We start from the raw sequence: 22,494 nt of genomic DNA, 5'->3' as shown, positions 1-22,494 counted from the left end.
CATCATACGTCAGACGTCATGCATCCAGCAGTGATTGATCCTACAGCCTGAACAAGGCAGTACCGCTCAGTACCATGAGCTGTGCACCGCAGTACTACTTTTTAGTAGAGGCAATTGTTACTAACATCCATCGTTGGCAGGTATTCCCGCACACGTCAGTCCACATCTGATGCATCGGACCCTCAATGGCGGATGCGGTTACATCATGCGGGCAAGCATACATACAAAAGTCAATTCCACCAATCCAGACTCCAAACAGGTCCAGTTCTGAACCTGCCTTTAGCCAACTGCTCAATTGCTACCGAAATTGACATCTTGTTTCCTATCAATGCTCCCAATTACCTCCTAGCAAAGAATATATCGCACCAACCTCATCACCAACCCCACTAACACTCAATATGGCTCACCCCGACGTCTCCCACATCCCCCTCTCCTATGCCACCTGCTCCATTGGCACACCCGAAACCACCCTCCCATCCAAACTGTCCGCTCTTAGCGCCGCCGGCTTCAGCGGGATTGAGCTCTCCTTCCCAGACATCCTCCGCTACGCCGAGAGCGTCTACAACCGCCCCGTCTCGCCCACCAACTACCCAGAGCTGGTGCAGGTCGCCACGAAAATCCACGAGCTATGCGACGCGCGCAATCTGGCGGTGATGATGCTGCAGCCCTTCGCCAACTTCGAGGGCTGGCCGCGGGGCTCGAAAGAACGCGAAGATGCGTTCCAGCGAGCAGAGGGCTGGAGTGAAATCATGACCGCCGTGGGGACGGACCTACTCCAGGTACACATTCCCCCAACCGCCAACCCATTCTCGCCCAATACTAACAACAATCAAGGTCGGCTCGACCGACACCCCCACGGATAAGCTCTCCCCGACCTACAAAGAAGACATCATCACGGACCTGCAAGAACTCGCCGACATCTTCGCGCAGCGCAAGCAGCGCATCGCCTACGAGAATTGGTGCTGGTCGTCGCACGCCCAGACCTGGAAATCCGTCTGGAACATCGTATCCGCCGTCAACCGCCCGAACGTGGGTCTGTGTCTGGATACGTTCCAAACCGCGGGGTCCGAATACGGCGACCCGACCACTGCCTCGGGACTGATCGAGGAACCCTCGGACAACCGCAAAGACCTCACAGAGCGGTATCTGGCCAGTCTGGAGGAGCTGACCGCCACCGTGCCCGCGGAGAAGATCTACCTCCTGCAGGTCTCGGACGCGTACCGCCCGCACGAGCGGCTAGAGAAGGGACAGCTAGACGGGATGGATCCGCGGGCGAGATGGAGCCACAGCTATCGGCCGGTGCCGTACGGAGGCGGGTATCTGCCGGTCGAGGAGGTGGGGAGAGCGGTGCTGGGGACGGGGTTCAAGGGGTGGTTCTCAGTGGAGGTGTTTGATGGGGGGAGGGACGGCGAGGAGGAGATGGGCGGGGGGAAGGGCGAGAAGGAGATCACGGCGTTTGCGGGCACAGCGATGGGCTGTGTGAAGATGTTTCTGGGGAGGTGTGCGGGGGAGCCGATCCAAGTGTCGGCTAGTCTAGTAGGGGGGGCTGTATAGATAGATGGTGAAGAGTTCTGAATCCATCCATGGCTGTGCAACTGTGGGTGTGCGGGATTGCGGGATAGTTCTGTCACTCTGGTGGTGAGAATAGCACCGATTCGCTGAAGGTCCTGCCTGTTACAGACTATTTATGAATAGATCCCTCAACCTGGCTAGAACTGGCTTGGCTCTTTTTTTTTTTTTTTTTTTTTTTTTTTTTTTTTGGGTTTGCCTAACCAGCTTAACTTTCTTTTGTCTGATTCACAGTCTATTATGTGTTCCGACATCTTCACCGTAACACCCTCTCTGTCTAGACTTGATATCAGCCATCGGTAGTCAATGCATGCATGGTTAACTTAGCACAGCTAGTACTACTGCGGAACCCTCTCGCGACCCATGGATGCTGCCCTCCCCTCAAGCAGGAGGGCTGGTGAGATCGACAACCTCGGTCATCCATCATCACAAGCCGTGTCACCTGCATATTCCCCGATCTGTCACGGACATAAAAGCAGGCTAATCCGCAGCCCGGCTGAATGTGGGCCTTGCACCGCAGAGGAAATGCACCGTCTATCATATACTCATCCAGGGATCATCCCAACCTGCCGTCTGGGGTGGCTAACCCGGCTCCATCCTGGCCCATGCAAACTGCACTCCAGGATGGTCGCCCCGATATTGCCCAGCCTAATTTTCAGCAATGATCAGCTGAAAATGCAGAAGGCGCCCTTGGCCCGCATCGTGGTGTCGCATTACTTATGGTCTGGACCCCCTGCAGGGTCTGTCTTTCTCCAGCTTGTGATCGCATGATCCGTGCCCTCGGTTGACAGAGCAGGCAGGTGCAGCTGGCCGGTGTATATCTACCTCTGTACCTGGCGATACTCTCTAATGTAACCTGTGGCTCCTCCCGCCAAAATGGCTCTCCTTCCATACCTCATCCTCTGCTTGATACCCTATACCCTCGCCTCTCAGCGCCGTCTCCACCCCCGCGACGATGCAGCCTTCTCCCCGCCCTACTACCCAGCCCCCAACGGCGGCTGGCTCTCCGACTGGGCCGACGCATACGAGAAAGCGCAAAGGGTTGTAGGCAACATGACCCTCGCCGAGAAGGTCAACCTGACCACCGGGACGGGCGAGTTCATGGGCCCCTGTGCCGGACAGACAGGGAGTGCTCTCCGCTTCGGCATCCCCAACCTATGCCTGCACGACTCGCCGCTGGGAATCCGCAACTCCGACCACAACACGGCCTTTCCAGCGGGTGTGACTGCCGGTGCGACATTTGATAAAGACCTGATGTACCAGCGCGGCGTGGGACTCGGGGAAGAAGCGCGAGGGAAGGGCGTCAATGTTCTTTTGGGGCCGGTCGTTGGTCCGATGTTTCGCAAGCCCAGGGGTGGTCGTGGATGGGAGGGCTTTGGGGCGGACCCCAGTTTGCAGGCTATTGGGGGCGCGCAGACAATCAAGGGGATGCAGAGTACCGGGGCGATTGCCTGCATTAAGCATTTCATTGGGAATGAGCAGGAGATGCATCGGGAGACTACTGTCCTTGGGCCAGGATACTCGTCAAATATTGATGATCGCACGCTCCATGAGCTTTATCTGTGGCCCTTTGCGGAGGGTGTCAGGGCTGGGACGGGTGCTGTGATGATGGCTTACAATGATGTATGTCTCTGTCTAACGGTGGTCATTCACTGACACGTCCAGGTCAACCGGTCTGCCTGCAGCCAGAACAGCATGCTCATCAACGGAGTTCTCAAAGACGAGCTCGGCTTCCAGGGCTTCGTCGTGACCGACTGGCTGGCTCAGATGGGCGGCGTCTCGTCTGCTCTGGCGGGGCTTGACATGGCCATGCCTGGCGATGGTCTCATCCCATTGCTGGGAGATAGTTACTGGGGATCGCAGCTGTCTCGCGCCATCCTGAACGGGACGGTTCCCATGGAGCGTCTCAACGATATGGTGCGTCTCCCCTTTCTTTCTGTCCGTATATATCACTTAAGTACTGACAGAGCCAGGTCACTCGAATCGTCGCCACCTGGTACCAGATGGGCCAGGACCAAGACTACCCCCTCCCCAACTTCTCCAGCAACACCCTGGACGAGATTGAGCCTCTGTATCCAGGCGCCCTCCTCTCGCCCACCGGAGTCGTGAACCAGTACGTCAACGTCGAAGGCGACCACAACATCACCGCGCACGCCATCGCCCGCGACGCCATCACGCTCCTCAAGAACGACGACAACACCCTCCCTCTCTCCAAAAATGCCTCGCTCTACGTCTTCGGCACCGACGCGGGCCCCAACTCCAACGGACTCAACTCCTGCTCCGACCAGGGCTGCGACAACGGCGTCCTAACCATGGGCTGGGGCAGCGGCACCTCGCGCTTGCCCTACCTCGTCACGCCCCAGGAAGCCATCGCCAACATCACCCCCAGCGCTGCCTTCTACATCACCGACACCTTCCCCTCGGATCTCACCCCCAACGCCTCCTCCACCGCCATCGTCTTCATCAACGCCGACTCCGGCGAGAACTACATCACCGTTGAAGACAACCCCGGCGACCGCACCACCGCCGACCTATTCGCCTGGCACAGCGGCGACGAGCTGGTCCAAGCCGCCGCGCAGGCCTTCTCCTCCGTGGTCGTGATCATCCACACCGTCGGCCCCCTCATCCTCGAGAACTGGATCGACCTCGACCCCGTCAAAGCCGTGCTCATCGCCCACCTCCCCGGGCAAGAAGCCGGCTACTCCCTGACCGACGTCCTCTACGGCGACTCCAGCCCCAGCGGCCATCTGCCCTACACCATCCCCTATAACGAAACCAACTACCCCGCCAGCGTCGGCCTGCTCGACCAACCCTTCGGCCAGATCCAGGACGACTTCACCGAGGCCCTCTACATCGACTACCGCCACTTCCTCCACGCAAACGTCACCCCGCGCTACCCCTTCGGCTACGGCCTCTCCTACACTGGCTTCTCCTTTTCCAACCCCGTTCTCACACCACTCACCCCCATAAACACCACCTTCCCTCCCCCCCGCGCCCCCAAAGGCCCCACCCCCGTCTACCCATCCACCATCCCAGACCCAGGCGAAGTCGCCTGGCCTGCCTCCCTCACCCGTATCTGGCGCTACCTCTACCCCTATCTCGACGACCCAAGCTCCATCACCCCTTCCTCCAACGCTAGCACATCAGAATATCCATACCCAGCCGGCTACACCCTCACCCCGCACCCACCACCCCGCTCCGGCGGCGGCGCAGGCGGCAACCCCTCCCTCTACGACGTGGCGTTCACCCTCTCCATCGACATCACCAACACAGGCTCGTTCAGCGGCCGCGCCGTGGTCCAGCTGTATGTTTCTCTTCCGGAGAGTATCGGTGTGGATGTTCCGGGCCTTCAGTTACGGGACTTTGGGAAGACGGGGGTGTTGGATCCGGGGGATGTAGAGACGGTGGTGTTGAACGTCACGAGGAAGGATCTGAGTGTTTGGGATGTGGAAGTGCAGGATTGGAGGACTGTGATGGCGGCGGAGGGGGTCGGGCTGTGGGTTGCTGGAGAAGGGGGGTAGGGGCGTGGTGGGGGGTTCGTTGTTGGTGGGAGTGGGTGGGAGGAGTTTTAGGGGGGGGGTAGGAACTAAGAAGAGTAGTAGAGACTTTCTGCAACGGTCATTTACCATTATGAATATCAATCCACCTTACTCGCCCCGAAGCCATTAGAAAATCCAGGAAACAATAAATATGAGATAATCATGGAGAAGAAATCCATTCATCTGATCCTGCTATGGTATACTAACTACGATATCAACCACCCAGTCCACACCTGGCATAGTTAGTTAGACCCCGCATACCACGTAACCCTAACTTTGCCGTCCACCCTTCCCATCCGTCAACGACACCAACCAACCCAAATCGAACTATCGATATTGAGAGCCCGAGAATATCTTTTTCCAGTCTTTGGAACTTCAATTTGATATATCGATAGCGAATCAACCACTGCGTGTTGGGTTTGCTGCGAGACCACAGTCGCAAATCATGTCCTTGCTTGTGTGGCGGGATAGCCGTTGAACAATTGGCGCAGGGGAGGAAATCAGATTGCAGTTGCTTGTCGAATCTTCCAGTTTTGAAGACGGATGACTCGTATTTGTAGTGCCTTCAGACGGCCAAAAGAAGCCGGGATAGGCGTCTTGTACCTCTCATCTTGATAGTAGTACCAAAGAGCATCCCGAACTGGGATTTTGGTATAGACTGGACAATTTGTCGATTCATAGGGTAGACCGATCCATATTCTCTTGGGGTTGAAAACAACATTTCTTTGATTTCCGCCAATCACAAAACCAATGTTTGAATGCTTATGACGGCTTGCCGTGCAACATATTCCCAGCAATGGACAGCAAGAAAGGGCAGGTGTCGCCCACACTGCAGGGAGACACAACCCTGGTGTCGGATCTATCCGTATTATAGATACTATCAGTGGGTTTGCGCTTGCGATAATCTATGTAGCACACCCATGGTCCAGAATTACACGTCAAAATCTACCGCGGAGGAGGGCTGCGGGGGCCGCGATGTCCTCGCGAGAGGGGGTGGACGGGGTCAATTCTCGCCATCGGGACAATAAAAAGCCTCTTTCTGACCTTTGTGGTTGTGGACAGAATGTTAGGGCTCATTGGGAGTGTAATCTCGGGAGGCCGATCGGTACTGCATACCAGAGGAACATTCGCCTGGGACGCAGACTCATCATCCATTGTCCATGCAGAGCGACAATGGGGCAGAGAATCGCTTGTAATTCACGATAACGGGTTTCCCGGGTAGACCATTCATCTCAGCCGCGCGAGTTTCTTGTTCAAACCACATACTAGTCCCAGGAGACCGATCGGGAACATATTCGGCGCTGCGAATGGGTTCGCCACGATCCTTTCGATATGATGGTCGTCGTTTGTCCGATCCAGGGGACGGGACACCAATGTCGTGGTGACTCTGTATGATGCGTCTGGTTCTTTTCGTACGCGTGGGAATGCTTCAGAGCATTTCTTGATTGTCTTTCAGGCACACGATGTTTCGATCTCCCATGTCGTCTTTGCAGCGTGACACCATTGCTTGATGTGGCTGCCAGCTTGATCGGGTCTCCGGACAGCATCCGGTATCGAGTCGGTAGAGTATACTTATCTCGCCAAGTGGTTGCATGGTTTTGATGGTGTATTCTCTAGGTTGATGAGAGGCATGACCATGCGCTTTACATGCCGTTTAGCGATATACATTTGGTGAACTGGCTGCGTTGGTTCTTCTTCACACCCGCGAAGCATGTAACGTTCTCCGTCTGCGATTGTGTGCGTCAATCCGACACGGAGAGTATAGACTTCCAGTCTGAGATCTCGAGAATTCGGCTAAATATTCCGGGAGAAGATATTTTGAACCTTCTGTGACAGAAGAAACAGAACCGGACGAGACTTCACACCAGGTATATAGTATCATTTGATAACCGCAAACACAAAATGGAAGATCCGTCTGGGATTTCATCTTCTGACACACTCCGCATATCCAGTACCTTCCTGTTGCTTTCCCAATGGACCACCCCGTATCGGTTCTTGTTCACGCGGGGACTCGTTGAAGCAAAACTGGCCCTTCCTTTTCGTCGAACAAATCCGGAGCCCCTGGTCCTGGCGGAGATGTAACGAACAAGAAAAGTCGTTCGTATTCGTAAAACACGCAGCCGCAGCCCTCGCGACAAAGCTCCCGGGAAGGAAATGCCTTCTTAATGACGTTCAATCAGGCGAATCAATATAGATCGCTGGACAACTACATCATGTTTGCACAGGAGAGCATTTCCCAGGCCGTTGTCAGTACCCCGGGTGTTTGTGCCCAGTAACCCTTGCAATAAGGTCTTGAGACTTTGTCGGCTATCAAGAACGGGAAATTCCAGCGGGATACTGCATGCTGATAGCATGTCCGTCCCGGTGCCTTTTTCGGTCTCACTTTGAACCGCCAGCGACATGCCCCAAGGCTGGTCAATTTCGTTGAGCGATGAGATGACCCAGCTGTCTAGACTGAGTATCCAGGAAACATTATAAGCCCTTGCCCGAACGTCTCTGACAAGCAAGTCGATCATGCCATGCATGCGTCATCAAGACGGATGATGTCTTGCCAAAGCCCTGCGTAGGAATCCGTCTCGACAATATTAGAAGCCTGCTACACAGACAGGTCAATCGCTCAATGGCTCAGCGGATGGACTGCTCACGACAAGTCTTTTGATAGAAGTAAGCTTGTTCTTTGAAATATGATGAAATTGTATCGGTTGTATTGACTGATTGAACTAGCTGAGTGCAGCTACCGCAGGTGTACCCGAAGATATCCGGTAGACAGACAGCCTAGTAGCGCAGAAATGGGTAGATAACATCTTGTCAAACCCAGTCTGGACACCTTTTTAGCCGACTGGTCTTTTTGGTCTGTCACCTCTTCAGTCACATTCATCGACGACAACAGATGAAAGGTAGCCATGTAGTGCGTGCACCGCGACGCAGGCCACTTCGATTGCATACCCGAGCAGGGAGACGGTCAATAACACATTCCTCGTCAACTGGTGCTTTTTTTGCCAAATGTTCAAGGTATGTCTTTTGCCTGGACACGGTTCTTTAAACCGAGCAGGCGAGCCTCTGCTTTCTCGTGGCAGTCCACGGATTGGACATCTCGACTTTGAGTTTTTAAAATCCGGTGCGAATTGAGCTAACGGGTCTGGTTATGCGTACTCGAGAGGATAGGCCTGGTGTACGTATAAAAACAGGGCCAAACAGGGCCAAACCAACCCCACCATCGTTCAAGATCTGGGGGTTGTTTGGCTGTGTTCGTGTTTTTCGATACTCCGATCCGGCTGCTCTTTGCGTGCATAGCAATTGGTCGCGACGACATGCCAAGGGGGCACCGAACAAGACGGTCAGGAGTTGTACCGACGTCGATCCCTGAAGAGAGAGGAACCAGAAGCGTATATAAAACCGGCACATCACGTTGCGGTTCCGCAAAATAGTGTATCGAGGTACAGTGTGGATGTGCCAGTTGATGGATAGATTGTTCCGTGTGTCCAAAGTCAACATTCTGGTTGCAGATGACGTTCATTTAGGGTGTATGTAGGGTTTTCGATTGTTGTAACCGAGTCTGATGGGGTTGATGCCACAGTTCGGTAGCTGATGAGGATACAGAGGGACGTCCCTCCAATTTATGAATCTGATGAGGGGTATAGAAGGAATAATATGACTGAGTGGAAAGTAGGGCAAGGATATTGCATCTTGAAGGAAGGTAGGTCAAGTAAATATATCTTGATGGAAGGTAATCCAGGTGGTAAGTCTAGGATATTTTGATGCCCAGGGCTATGGCTTGGGTGGGGATGGTATAATCAAAATCATTTATGGATATATAACCATCACCATGTCAGAAGGCCAAGGCATTTTGATGCTCAAGACCAACTCTGAATGTCTGTATTGACAGTAGATGGGCGATGGGAGATGTGAGAAGGAGAAGAAGAAGAAGAAGAAGAGAGGAGGATGGAGGAAGAAAACAGGGTTTATATATTGCCCACCCCTCGGAGGGAATTTCCAAAGGATGACGACGAAATTGAATAAAGCACAGTTGAGTGCATCACCCAAGAAAATTTCATTGGCCCCCTTCACCTGAAAGAATCAGCTGGAATGATCGTGATAGGTAGGGCACAGAGTATGGCACAGTGACCGGCGTTGGCACCAGGCCGGGATTATGCACGCACATAATTCACTACCCACGGCTGAGTCATCCTCACAAATTCCAACCATCGCCAGCCCCGTCGTCATCGGCATCGGCACCACCACGACTTTCTTTGGTTTGGACTTTCGACTCGACCCAACGCCGCGCTGGCTCGCTAGGCTACGCTACACTACATCACATCCACGCACGCACATATCCTCGCCACTCCGGCATACACACTCCGTCTCGGAGACCACCCGCCAGAATGCAAGGCTTCAGTAGGTACCCCGTCTCCCTCCCTCCCAGTCCATCCCAATATCTACCACCCTCTTGCTAAACAATCCTCCCCTCCAGACATGGGCCGCTACATCCCCCCGGACCTCGAAGGCACGACCACCGCGAACGCGCTGCACAAAAAACACCCCCTGGGCGCGCGGGCCCGCCACCTGCACACCAAAGGGTCCTTAATCGTGCGCTTCGAAATGCCCTTCGCGGTGTGGTGCACGACCTGCACCCCCCACGAGACCCTCATCGGGCAAGGCGTGCGCTTCAACGCCGAGAAAAAGAAAGTCGGCAATTACTACTCCACCCCCGTGTACAGCTTTCGCATGAAACATACCGCGTGTGGCGGGTGGATTGAGATCAGGACCGATCCGCGGAATACGGAGTATGTGGTGCATGAGGGGGGGAGGAGGAGGGATTTGGGGGATCAGGGGGCGGAGGGGGCGGAGGGGGCGGGGGAGATTTTTGTGAAGACGGGGGCACAGGGGGGTAAGGAGGATGCGTTGGCGAAGCTGGAGGGGAAGGTCGAGGATAAGCGTCGGGGGGAGTCGGAGAGGGATCGTATACTCGAGTTGCAGAGCAGGCAGAGTCGTGATTGGGAGGATCCGTATGAGATGTCTAGACGGCTGAGGAGGACGTTTCGGGTCGAGAGGAAGGGGTTGCAGGCGAAGGAGGCGGAGAGGGAGGCGTTGAAGGATAAGATGAGTTTGGGGATCGAGGTTGTTGATGAGATTGAGAGTGATCGTGTCCGGGCGGGGATGGTGGATTTTGGAGAGGGGGTCCACGGGGTGGGGGAGGGGGGGAGGAGGGCGAGGGTGAAGCCGTTGTTTTTCGAGACGGGTGTGGATACAGCGGGGGGAAGAAAGGGGAAGGGAACCAAAGCTGCGCAACTGGTGGCTGATCGCAAAGCGGTCTTTCGTAGTGAGTTGACGGGCAATACGCGCGCGGTCGTGGATCCGTTTCTCGCCAGCGATGGCAGCGAGTGGCGCCCGGACGTCAAGAGACGGAAGCTGGCCTTGGCCTCGGGGGGTAAAGCTGCTGGTGGTACGAGGGATGATGCTGTGGCGGGGGATGAGACAGCTCATGTCGTGCATGAGTCTGCTGAGCCGGCTGGGACCAAGACGTCAGGCCCCGTTGGACTGGTGGACTACGCGACGGACTCTGAATGACGGCCATGGGTCTATGGCGCCTGTATAGTTATCGATGATACCCTGGGCGGAGTTACGGATCATGAATGAAGCCATCTCATGCTTTTCTGCATCGTGGATGCAAACGGATATGCAAAGGGTATAGTATAGGTACAGCGTGATTGCGTCAAAAAGGACTTCATTTGGCCCACGGGGCCTTGGTCCCCTCCCTGGGGTCCATGTCCCCCGGTCCCCACGGGGCTCTCGTAGGCGCCATCGGTCCAGGGGGTAACCGCGAGGTGTCAGGCAGGGCCGGCCCGCTGGCTGGACCTCTGGCCCAGGGCGCCGCGGTGCCGCCTGGCGACGGCACGGCTGGAGACGTTGCCCAAGGGGCTTTGGTTCCCGGTGCCTGTGCGTCGGTTGGTCGAGACTGGGGCCCCGAGGTGCTGTGGGCAGTTGTCGGGGGTGGCACCGCATTAGGGTCGCGGTCCCAGCTGAACAGGGAGCCAAACGGGAAATGTTGCACCACCGGGAACTTGGACAGCACTTCCGCGTTGTACATCTTGATCATGCCCTGCGGCCGTTAGTCGGTACTACCAGAAACGACGGCTGACGTACTTTGTTGATCTTGGCCCAGCCGGTCCGGATGCCCGAAATGTCATAGAGCATGGGGCTGTGCTCCCAGAACGGCCCCTTCTTCACGTCGTAGATGAACCCGATGGCAGAGAAGTACAGGTTGCCCCGCCGTTCCCGCTCCACGACGTTGGCCTTTGCCACCCCGTTTGGGTCCGGCGCATCAGGCAGGGAGCCCTCCTCCGGCACGCGGTCCAACTCGGACAGCGCGGGGGCGAACTGGGCCGACCCAAAAATGTAGGGGACGAAAGAGTGGTCGTCCAATCCCCAGACGCCGTGGGAGCCCGCCGGCTCCAGGGTGTAGGTCTTGATGATGGTGCGCACGAGCTCGAGGTACCTATCCGAGTCAGCGTCGATCTCGCCAGACAGTATGTCACACCCACGGCTGCACCACGCCCAGAACAAGCGCCCTCTCCTCGACCCCCGGGCTGCTCTTCGGGAACCCACTCAGCTTCCAGATGCCCGCCAAGAACGCCAGGAAGCTCAGCTCATGCCCCGTCCCGTAGTCCAGTCTCTGCGGGCTCCCCCAGCTCCCCAGGAAGTACGCCTTGAGCTCCGCCTCCGCCGTTGGTCCCTCGTCGGACGACTTTCTGTGTAGGACGTCTGGCGACAGACACTCCTCCAGCAGGCTGGAGGCGCGACTCTCGACAATCTCGTACCACCTGCGGAAGCTGATGTTGCCAAAGCGACGGGGGCCCGTGTCCGGCAGGGCCTCCTCGAGGATGGCCTCCAGCCTGGAGAGCAGCAGCTGCAGCTGGCGAACGGGGGCCGAGTATTCGACCGCGTCGGAGTTCAAGGGCCAGGGCTGGACGCGCCCGTCCGACAGCTTGGCGGGGAACATGGATCGGTTCAGCTGCAGCAGGAAAGTCATGATGTCCACGTAGGCCTTGGAGCACAGGAACTCGGGCACGTCGCTGTGCTCGTGGATGCGTTTGGTGGGCTCGATGAAGACGTGCCCCGCGGAGGGGTCGAGGGGAGGGAGGATCCGGACTGAGGGGGTGTCTGTGGCCATGTTGGGAGGTTCGGGATGGAAACACCGATGAAGAGTTGTATAGGGGGTCAGGATGGCTGTGATTTTCCACCGCTGAACCTGAGTGTGGCGAGTGGCTGGTCGTAGAGCGAATGTTGGTGAAGGAGGATGGGTTGAATTGGAGGGGAGGAAGTGGGCGATGACGGCCTTATCGATAAGGCCGGCGATGACGCCGACTCCCGATCGGATCACGGGTTCTTTGTTTGGCTTCTCCTCTCTTTCCCCCTCGCAATCTCTCCCTCTCTCTCTCTCTCGCTGACCCAGTCACAGGCTGACTGCCTGATGTCTCGCGCCAACCATCTGCCATTGATATCCCCGGCACTCAATTCCATGGCCAGCTAAAATGCCCTTGTCTCGTCTGGCCACGCCCCGCAGGAAGAAGCGCGATGCCTCCGACTCCGTCGACTTCTTGAATGGCATCATGCGGACCCAGCCCAGTCAGACCCAACAGCTCTCGACTCCGCATCCCCGCAGACGCACCCTCCCTGCGAGGACTCGCCCCGCTGAAGAAATCTCCCACTCCCCCACTGCAGACTTCCCGGACACTCGATCGTCATCGCCAATTTCGTCGCAAATCCCTCCGACGGAAGCGCCTTCCCAGTGGTTCCATGAGTCGGAGCCGGGAGCTCCCGGTGTCAGATTGCCACGGTTGCGCCGCCATAAGAGTCCGTTGCTTCAGTATGGTGTCGGAGAGAAGTCCCCCTCCGCGGACGAGATATATGACGAAGGAGCCGATGAGCAATTGGATGAGGAAGCTAGTGAACGATCCGAGGAGGAAGCCGATGAGGAAGCCGACGAACAATCCGAGCAAAGTTTGGTTGAAGAAGTGGAGGAACAGTCCGAGGAACAATCTGATGAGGAAGTTGACCAGGAAGCCGTTGAACAACCCGACCAGGAAGCCGACGAGCAAGCCGACGCCCATATAGACGATCCCGGGACCCCCAGAAAGAGTCACCAAGGCCCTCTCAGCGTGGAAGGTCTCCGATCAGACGTTGACTTCTCCAGTGATAACGAGCTCACTCCTGGCCAGCGGCCGGCTACCAGGAAGTCCACAACCTCACAAGGCCAGGATGTCGCTGAAACCAATGAGGAACTCGGCGAGGACGAGTGGGTCGACGCTGCGGAGATACAGAGTGCAACGGAGACCACGGCGCCTGATGGCGCTGCCCCTGCGGACACGGTTTGGGTCGTGATTGAGAGCGGGCCTGCATCCACCTCGACCACCCCTCCGAGTAAGCCTCAGCCTACGGAGACTTCAGCTACGAAAAGGATTACCCAGCCCACGACTACATCCCCGGAACATGACCAGACTAGGGCCACGGCTACACCAGAGCTAGACGAGCCCAGTGAGACCTCCGCGACTCCAACTGCACCCCCCTCGACACAGTCCAGAGCCCTCAGTGACACTGCAGCAAGACCAGACCGCCCTAGCTCTCCCGCCCCTGTGGCCGAGGCACCGCCTAGCTCGACGGCTGCAGTGGCTCAAGTCTCCCCTACAAATAAACACACACGCAAGAGGCGCCATACACAATCCAAACATCATGCAACAACGGATGAAGTAGAATCGGAGCCCAGGCGGAGAAAGCGTGCAGCCCCCCAGCCCAGCTCCCCAGCCTCCGAGGATGCTTACCAGCCTTCTCACCAGGGCTCCGATGCGGCGCCCGACACCACCGAGGAGATCGTCCATGAAGTCGAGCTGGACGAGAGCCCGTGGTTCCTCCAAGCATCGAAACACGACGGCCAGACGGAAAACTGGAAGACGCTCACCTCGACTGCGCGCCAGCTGCGAGACCGGGCTACTACCTCCCACATTGCCGATTTTGGACAGGTCACGGGCGAGATCTCCTCTTGCGCCGAGCTCCTCCGGAGCATCTGCCGCGGCCTCCAGGATGGGGTTGGACCATCGGATAACGACGTGCTCAGCTATGGCACCGGCCTCGAAGCCATCAAGGAGCATGGAGACGCCTGTCTGGATGAGGTCGCCCGGCTGTCGAGAAGGGAGCGGTTGGAAGGGGGCCAGCCCCGGAAGGCGACACGACAAGTGAAAGACTTCGAGAGGCATGTCCTACCGCCGCTGGTGGAGCTCATTCTCATCAGCCTCCAGGCCTACGAGACGGACAGTTCCCTCTTCCCAGAGGCGTATGACTGCCTGGATCGGACGATGAAGGTCCTGCTCCAGCTGTGCGTCCGGGTGGGCCGACAGGTACAGGGCAAGTATGTGGCCTCCGGGGCTAGCAGCTCGAAGCTCCAACAGCCCCTGAAGAAACTCCGCAAATCCCTGGCAGACGATGGCTGGGGCGGCAGTTATTACTCCCACCGACCGCAGCCCCCGCCTCCCCCAACCCGGGGCTCCACGAGTTCTGCCTCGAAGGCGGGCGCGCGAGGGTGGACGGAGGAGCAAGAGTGGACAGATGATCAAATGCAGGCTCTGATCCAAGGGCTGCAGGAGTTCCAAGGTCGGTCAATCCCAACCCTCCAGCTGATGGCCATACTCATTCCCACAGGTGCCAATCGATACTACCAGATCTGGAGCCACTACGGCAAGCGACTGGGCCGGCGGCAGGTGCGGGAGGTGCGCGAGGAAAGCGAGCAGCTGTATGACCGGCTCCTGCCCCAGATGTCGCGAGACGAACTAGCGTCGCATGAATGGTGGCTACCGAAGATACAGCGATAAGTAGTAGGAGGGAGAGGTGAAGTGTGATACTGTGAAACTGTGATCCCCATGATTTGTTGTTGTTGGTTTCGGTATACTCTGGAGGGCTGGGGAGGAACCATGGATCGGAGTGGCTCGGGGGACGCGAACCAGTGGACAGGAAGGGACGGGCCCGGGGAATGTTTTTGTCTGGTAATGAGCGCAATCAATAATCAGGGGAGTACTCCGGTGTGCCAGGACTAGTGAATTGTAGTGCTGGGGGAACACGGTGACCTCCTGACCGGGGAAGAGCGGCCTCAGGCGAATCAGGACTGCTGGCCGGCCCTTCCGCCTTTTGGCTCTCCCCTCCTTCCCCTTCTTTGATTCTTGTCTCCTCCTCCTTCTCCTCCTCCTTCTCCTTCTCCCTCCACCTCTTCCTCTCCTCATCTCATCCTCACCCCCTTTATCCCCCCCGCATTGTTTCATATCCCCCTTTCCTCATCTTCTTCTTCTATCTACTTTGTAATTCTTTAATTCTTCTCTTTAATTCCCCCCTCCGTTGTTTTCCCCCTCCCGCGCGCTGTCCATTCATTCCTGGTGAGTGACCCCAGCTGTTTTGATCGGCACCTCCGGGGAAATCCAAGAACCCTGAACCGTGCCTCTTCCCCCCCTGCCTCCCCCTCCCCCTCCCCCCTCCGGCTTGACTCCCTCCCCCAAGCTGCACCCAATCCTCCCCTATCCCCTCTGCTGCCATTGAGTGTGCTCTCCCCTCCGTGCAAGTGTGTGCGTGCGCCGCCATCCCCTCATCGCCGTGTCCCCGGAGTTGGGAGGGAAAAAAAAAAAAAAAGGAGGCCCGCCTCGGTTATCCGTCGCAGCTCCCTCAACGGGGAACTCTTGAGCCTCGCCAATTTGGGATGGGCGCTCATGCAATGCCATGCCTCTGGTTGGCGGCTTGCTTAGCTGTCCCTGCGATTTTCTCCCCGCTGTCCACCGCATCATTCGTCTATGTGATCTCGCATGCTTTGCTTTTGCTCGCCGATCCAGCTAACGTGGACGCTCTCAATTCGTTAGTTCGACTGCCTCGCTAAGACCTGACCACTCCGAACCCTCGGGTGCTCCCACCTCCCTCCTCCACTATCCTCGACTCCTCCCTCCCCTACACAATGGCGTCCACCGAGGATCCCATCACCCCAATCGCCCCCGCCGAGGTCGATGTGGAGATGGCGCCCCCCGCCACTCCCGTGGAATCCAGCATTCTCTCCGGCAGCGAGGAGCCCATGACCAGCCCGGATGTGGCCAAGGACAAGGAGAACGCCAAAGCCTCCCCCCTCAAGAAGAGCCCGACGGCCACCACCACCACCCGGCGCCCCGTGTCAGGTACGACCACCACCAAGCGGCCCATCTCCTTGACCGGTCCGCCCAAGCCTACGTCTACGACGCGTACCTCGACTACCAATGGCACCACCCTGAACAAGCCGCCCACCCGTCCCGCGACCACCACCACCGTTCGCAAGCCCCTGGGCACCACAACCACCCCCTCCCACCGATCCCGGGCCTCCGTCAGCAGCTCCGCCGATGAGAAGTCCCACCGCTCCGTGGCCAGCTCCGGCGACGAGAAGCGCGGCATCTCGAGCACCGCTGCCAAGCGCATGTCGCTGGTCGGCACCCCGGCCACCCGCGCCCCGGTGAAGGCCACCGCTGCGGCTCTGGACCGCCGTTCCAGCATCGCGGGCTCGACCACGGCGGAGAAGCGGACTTCCACCGCACGCCCCAGCACGGCCTCCACCGTGAGACCGCTGACCAAGCCTACCACCGCCCCGTCGACTACTCGTCCGACCACCTCCTCGTCCGCGACCGCACGCACCACCACCCGGCCGACCTCCACCGTTACCCGTCCGGCGACCACCCTCGCCTCCAAGAGACTGAGCGCAACGCCCAAGGGTGCAGAGGAGGAGGTCGAGAAGCTGGTGTCGCTGCAGACCAAGCTCTCCGAAAGCGAGGCCACCGTGGCGAAGCTGAAGGAGGATCTGGATACCGTCAACATTAAATTGACTGAGCTGTCCCTCGCCCCGAATGATTCTGCTCAGGACGTCGACGAGGCAACGAAGGCGATCCGGGAGCAGCACGCGGCAGAGATTGAACAGCTGACCGCTAGCCACGAGGAAAAGCTGCAGGCCTTGCAGGTCCAGCTGGCGGAGGCTGAGGTACGGCATCGGGAGCTGGAGGAGAAGTCTCTCAAGGACCTGGAAGAGGCGGTCAAGTCCGCTGCCTCCCAGGGAGATGATGAGACCGCCGCCGCTCTGGAAGAACTGAAGCTGTCGCACCAGGCGCAACTGGAAGCGCACGAGAAGGAATTGGCGGAGCAAAAAGCTGCGGCTGCTGGTTATGCCGAGCAGATAGACTCCTTGAAGGCGGAACTGGAGTTGCAGAAGAGCCAGTTCGCTGAGACCAGCGCCAATCTGGAAAAGACCGTCTCGCAGCTGGAAGTCCTCCATCGGGAGCTGAACGGCCGGGACCAGGTGGTTGAGAATCTGCACATGGAAATGGACCGGTTGAACCAGTCCAAGCAGCAGGAGACCCGGGCGGCCGAAGAAGCTGCAAAGCAGGCCATCCTTGCCCTGGAGGACAAGGTTGCGTCGCTGGAAGCCCAGCTGGAAGACGCCGGCTCAGCCACCAGCCAGAGCAGCGAGGAAACCACCGCTCGCCTGGCCGAGAAGGATGCGGAGATCACCGAGCTGAAGAAGGCACTCGACAAGGCACAGGCGGAGCTGGAGCAGGCCCGCGTGGTGGCGGAGAACGAGCTCGGAGAGAAGATCAAGGAACTCGAGGCCGCTCACGAGGCTCTGGTTGCTCAACTCAAGGCTGAACATGAAGAGGCGCTCGCCGCGGTCGCTGAAAAGGAACTCGGCGAAAAGGCCCAGGAGCTGGAGGCCGCGCATGAAGCCGTGATCGCCAAACTCAAGGCGGAGCACGACGAGGCGCTCACCTTGGCGGCCGACACCGGGCTGAGCGAGAAGGTCAAGGAGCTGGAGGCCGCCCACGAGGCTTCTATCGCCCAACTCAAGGCCGAACATGAAGCCGCGCTTTCTTCCGCTGCTGAGACCCAGGTCGGTGAAACGGTTCGGGAGCTCGAGACTGCGCACGAGGCCGCCATTGCCCAGCTCAAGGCTGAGCACGAGGAGGCGCTGTCTTCTGCTGCTGAGAGCCAGGTTGTAGAGAAGGTCAAGGAGCTTGAAGCTGCCCATGACGCCGCGATCGCCCAACTCAAGGCTGAGCATGAAGAAGCCCTGTCTTCCGCTGCCGCTGACCAAGTTGTAGAGAAGGTCAAGGAGCTCGAGGCGGCGCATGAGTCTGCCATTGCCAAGCTCACTGCTGAGCATGAGGTCGCCCTCTCGTCGGCCGCAGAGAGCCAGCTTGAAGAGAAGGTCAAGGAGCTGGAGACCGCCCACGAGACCGTGATTACGACGCTCAAGGCTGAACACGAAGAGGTTCTTGTCCAGCTCAAGGCTGCCCACGAGGAAGCACTATCCTCCGCCGCCGAGAGCCAGATTGGCGAGAAGGTTAAGGATCTTGAGGCCGCCCATGAGACAGCTATTGCCCAGCTCAAGGCCGAACACGACGAACTCCTGTCTCAACTCAAGGCTGCTCATGAAGAGGCACTTTCTGCTGCTGTTGACAGCCAGGTCCGCGAAAAGGTCACCGAGCTCCAGGCTGCGCACGAGTCTGCTATCGCCAAGCTCACTGCTGAGCATGACGCAGCCCTCGCATCGGCCGCTGAGAACCAGGTTGGCGAGCAGGTTAAGGACCTGGAGTCTGCTCATGAAACCGCTATTTCGAAGATCAGGGCCGAGCACGAGGAGGCGTTTGCCGCGGCTGCGGCTGCTCACGCGCAGGAGCTTGCTGCTGCTAAAGAGATCGCCGAGTCTGCTGGTGCCACCCACTCCCAGCAACTGCAGGAGCTCCGCGAGAAACTCGAACAAGCGGAAGCCATTGCGGAAGAGGACCGGGAGGAGTTGATCGTCGAGCTCGACGCGGCCCACCAGGCCGAGCTGCACGCGCTCCAGCAGCGCCTGGAGGCTACGGAACAGGGTCTCACCGAGGCTCGCCAGGCAGTGGAAGACGGCAGCAACACGGCCCAAGACGTCGCCATCCAGGAGATTGAGTCGCTCAAGGAGAAGGTCGGAGCCCTGGAGGCCCAGCTGTCGACGGGACAGGGCGAGATCAAGTCGCTCCAGGACGAGATCCAAAGCAAGCAAGGGCAGGCGGAGGCGCTGCAGCAGCACCTGAACGACTTCGAGGACAAGACCAAGGCCAAGGATGCCGAACAGGAGAGCCAGCTCAAGTCCCTGGAGGAGCAGACTACGGCGGCCGGCCAGGTGCTCGAGGAGAAGATCAAGGAAGCCGCGGTGGTGGCGCAGCAGCACGCCGAGGCCCTCGAAACCCTCAAGGCCTCGCACGCCGCCGAGCTGGTGGCCGAGCTGGAGAAAGCTAAGACCAATGCGACTGGCTCGCACGAGCAGGCGCTCAGCGATCTCCAGGCCAAGGTCGACGCGTCCATGGCCGCCCACCGCGACCTGGAGGCGAAGCACGCGGAGCAGGTGGAGTCGCTCGAGGCCGAGCTCCGGTCCACCCTGCAGCGCCACGCCGAGGAGGTTGCGCAGCAGAGCGAGACCCGCGCCCAGGAAATCGCCGAGCTGCAGCGGCAGCACGAAGAGACCAAGGTCCAGTTCCAGGCCGAGCTGCAGGCCAGCCAGACGTCCCGGGCGGCCGAAACGGATGCCGAGCACAGCCAGGTCATCGAGCAGCTGCTCACCCTGCAGGAAGAGAAGCTGTCCAACCTGCGGGCGGACCTCGAGTCTGCCAGCCAGACGAAGATTGCGGAACTCCAGAAGGCGCACGACGCGGTCCTGGTGGAGGTCCACACCCAGCTGGCCGAGGCGCACGCGGCCGCGCAGGACGCCTCCGTCCTGGAGAGCCTGAAGCTCACCATCGCGGACCTCGAGCAGAAGCTGAACGAAGCCGAGCACGTTGCGGCGGAGTCGAAGGAGCTCGCGGGCAAGCACAACGCGGACCTGTCGACGGTGCTGACGGAGAAGAACGAGTGGGAGCAGAAGCACGAGGCGGCGGCGAGCCGGGCGCAGGAGCTGGAGCGGTCACTGGCGGCGTCGGAGAGCACGCAGGCGGAGCTGGGGAACGTGCTGCAGCAGCTGGCGGTGTCGAAGGATGAGCTGTCCTACCTGAAGAGCCAGCACGAGACGATCACAGGCCAGCTGCAGGAGTTCAAGACGCAGAACCGGGCGATGGAGGAGCGGCTGCTGCAGGGCGAGCGGGACCTGAACAGCCAGATCGACAAGAACATGTCGCTGCTGAACCAGCTGGGCGAGGTGGACTCGTCGATCGCGACCAGCCGGCGGCGGGTGCGCGAGCTGGAGGCGGAGCTGGCGGCGCTGAAGGCGGGTCACCAGGGCTCGACCGGGCTGGAGGGCAGCCGGTGGGCGGGCGAGGACGGTCCCGCGGCCGCGGAAGGTGAGGACCTTGGCTCATCCATTCAGGGAACGGTGGGATTCCCCATGAACCTTTTCTAACCTGGTCCGTTCCCTTGCCGGCCGTGACTGACTGATTGGCTCGTTGCAGATGGCAAGCATCCAGGAGCAGCTTAAGCACATCCGGACGACGAACGACGACTGGTACGACGAACACCGCCGGTGAGTGTCTCTGTCTGGTGGTATCGGGTGCAGGCTGACTGGAGTGTGTCAGAATCCTAGGCGAACTGGCCGAGATGTCGCGACGGGCGACGCCGAACCCACCGAGCCAGTCGACGACGCCGCCGCCGGAGGGCAGCGGGACGGAGGTGGTGGATGAGAGCAGCTCGTGAGGATGATTGCGCGGCCTGCATGATGATTTCCTTTGTTTGTATGGGGCTAGCTGTATGTAATAAGAAGCTCAGGATACCCAGTCTGTTTGAGCAGGGGCCTATTGTGCCGCTCCGGGGGGATCCCATTGGGCGAGTGATGTTGCACGAATGACGTTGATGTGCTTGATGCAGTCTGGATAGAATGTAGAGGTAGATGTGATGTAGAGAGAGGTGGATGTCTGTCTGTCTGTCTAGTCTAGTCCTTCCGACGCATCCTGGCCCAACACGCCTGGATGGAGCCCCAGATGTGCCCTCGCTCCGGTTTGTCCTCCCGCCGCTGCCGCAGTCTCGCCGCCCGTCGGGACTGCTCGTATCGCGCGGGAGTCACGATCCGCGCCGGGGGCGACACCCGCGGGAGCTGTTCGGACAGGTCGTGCGAGGGCGAGGATGAGGCGTCGTCGAAGGTGGATGTGCGCAGCCAGTGTAGGATCTCGAGGTTGTGGGTGCTGCGGGGGGGGTCATATTCTTGATATCGGTCTTGGTTCTGGGTCTGGGGCTGTGCCTGTCCAATGTAATGGTCTGGCTCTGACGGCGGGAGATAGAATCGTGTATGGATGGGGAGTTTCCCTTTGAGATTCTGCGTGGGATATGTTTCTGTTTCCTTGTTTTTGTTTTCCATGTTTTTGGGATGCGTGTGATCATCGCCATTAAAATTGCCATTGCCATTGCCATTGGAATTGCCATTACCAATGTCCTCGTTATTGTCATCATCATTGGCAGAGGTATAGCGGTACTCCAACTCGTAATTCTCATGCGTCAAACCCGAGGTGAATGCCTGGCAATATGCCGCGTAGGAACGGGTGAGTTCGTCCTCATCCTCATCCTCATCCTCCGTTTCATTCTCGACATCTTCCTCTTCCTCTTCGGAGGTAGATGTAGATGTGGATGTGGATGTGCATGTGGATGGGGATGTAAATGTAGATATCGACTCTCCGTCCCGAACAGCGTCGAGATGTGTCTTCCGAGCCGAATACCGATACCGATACCGATGGAGGATGCTCCGGTTGGAGACGGAGCGGAAGAGAAGTCGGCGCTTACTTGGTTTGGTGGGGAGGTTTTTGGATTTGGATTTGGCTGGGTATGGGGAAGGGTTTGGGGCTGTTTCAGGCTTGGTTTCTGTTGTTGTTGTTGTTTGTGTTTCTATCAATATCTCTGGCTCTGTTTCTGCGATTGTAACAGTTGGGGGGTGACTGTCGCTGTCGCTGTGACAGTCCCAGTGGCAATCGCAGTCCCAGTCGCAGTCACGGGAATTGTAGTTGTCGTTATAGTTGATGGTGTAATCTGGTTCGGAACTGGGATTTCGGGTTGGGTTTGGGTCGAGGGTTTATTATTAGGGTTTGAGGTTTGAGTTGGGAATGGGAGTGGGAATGGGTACGAGTTCCCGGTCTGGGTCTGGGTCTGGGTCTGGAAAACAGCCCAGCGAGGTTGGAGATCGATTTCGATGGACGGGTGAGACGCAGCGAGAGCCAGTGGCGGAGGGGGTGGGTTGCTGGTTTTGGTTCTTGGTTTGGTGGTGGGGATGAGGGTGAGGGTTGGTGGTTTGGTTTGTGTGGTCTGGTGTGTATGTTGTGGTGGTTATGGTTCTGGTTCTGGTTATGGTTGGGGTTGGGGTTGGGGTTGGTATAGTAATGGCTCTGGCTGTGGTTGTAGT

General features: G+C 58.3%; 7 protein-coding genes across 7 annotated transcripts; 5 read left to right on the top strand and 2 right to left on the bottom strand.

The window, feature by feature from the left end:
- Positions 1-99: 99 nt before the first annotated feature.
- On the top strand, positions 100-2,340 carry BO70DRAFT_433430 (sugar phosphate isomerase/epimerase family protein; the record flags this gene model as incomplete). The annotated part of the gene is made up of 3 exons (XM_025548406.1): positions 100-779; positions 835-1,499; positions 2,193-2,340. The coding sequence occupies exons 1-3, from the start codon at positions 399-401 to the stop codon at positions 2,338-2,340; spliced, it is 1,194 nt and encodes a 397-aa protein (XP_025394425.1). The 5' UTR covers positions 100-398.
- A 105-nt stretch (positions 2,341-2,445) lies between these two features.
- Positions 2,446-5,090, top strand: BO70DRAFT_420641 (beta-glucosidase; the record flags this gene model as incomplete). Its single annotated transcript, XM_025547516.1, has 3 exons — positions 2,446-3,192; positions 3,235-3,486; positions 3,537-5,090. The coding sequence occupies 3 exons, from the start codon at positions 2,446-2,448 to the stop codon at positions 5,088-5,090; spliced, it is 2,553 nt and encodes an 850-aa protein (XP_025394424.1).
- A 4,274-nt stretch (positions 5,091-9,364) lies between these two features.
- On the top strand, positions 9,365-10,841 carry BO70DRAFT_346564 (Saf4/Yju2 family protein). Its single transcript, XM_025541550.1, has 2 exons — positions 9,365-9,503; positions 9,580-10,841. Exons 1-2 carry the CDS (start codon positions 9,491-9,493, stop codon positions 10,674-10,676), a joined length of 1,110 nt encoding a protein of 369 aa, XP_025394423.1. The 5' UTR covers positions 9,365-9,490; the 3' UTR covers positions 10,677-10,841.
- BO70DRAFT_383361 (phosphotyrosyl phosphatase activator) lies at positions 10,746-12,402 on the bottom strand. Its single transcript, XM_025545582.1, has 3 exons — positions 11,651-12,402; positions 11,253-11,604; positions 10,746-11,208 (listed from the first exon to the last, which is right to left on the bottom strand). Exons 1-3 carry the CDS (start codon positions 12,277-12,279, stop codon positions 10,834-10,836), a joined length of 1,356 nt encoding a protein of 451 aa, XP_025394422.1. The 5' UTR covers positions 12,280-12,402; the 3' UTR covers positions 10,746-10,833.
- Positions 12,403-12,521: 119 nt separating this feature from the next.
- On the top strand, positions 12,522-15,295 carry BO70DRAFT_188193 (uncharacterized protein). The gene has a single exon (XM_025538489.1). The coding sequence runs from the start codon at positions 12,641-12,643 to the stop codon at positions 14,969-14,971; it is 2,331 nt and encodes a 776-aa protein (XP_025394421.1). The 5' UTR covers positions 12,522-12,640; the 3' UTR covers positions 14,972-15,295.
- A 797-nt stretch (positions 15,296-16,092) lies between these two features.
- On the top strand, positions 16,093-20,804 carry BO70DRAFT_302445 (M protein repeat protein; the record flags this gene model as incomplete). Its single annotated transcript, XM_025539754.1, has 4 exons — positions 16,093-18,138; positions 18,715-20,487; positions 20,564-20,634; positions 20,687-20,804. The coding sequence occupies 4 exons, from the start codon at positions 16,093-16,095 to the stop codon at positions 20,802-20,804; spliced, it is 4,008 nt and encodes a 1,335-aa protein (XP_025394420.1).
- A 36-nt stretch (positions 20,805-20,840) lies between these two features.
- BO70DRAFT_188177 (uncharacterized protein) lies at positions 20,841-21,501 on the bottom strand. The gene has a single exon (XM_025538488.1). It carries the CDS (start codon positions 21,460-21,462, stop codon positions 21,040-21,042), a length of 423 nt encoding a protein of 140 aa, XP_025394419.1. The 5' UTR covers positions 21,463-21,501; the 3' UTR covers positions 20,841-21,039.
- Between the last annotated feature and the right edge of the window lie 993 nt (positions 21,502-22,494).

This window comes from Aspergillus heteromorphus (assembly GCF_003184545.1).
Source record: "Aspergillus heteromorphus CBS 117.55 chromosome Unknown BO70scaffold_53, whole genome shotgun sequence".
In the NCBI taxonomy this organism is placed as follows: domain Eukaryota; kingdom Fungi; phylum Ascomycota; class Eurotiomycetes; order Eurotiales; family Aspergillaceae; genus Aspergillus; species Aspergillus heteromorphus.
This window is presented reverse-complemented; position numbering and strand designations above follow the sequence as displayed.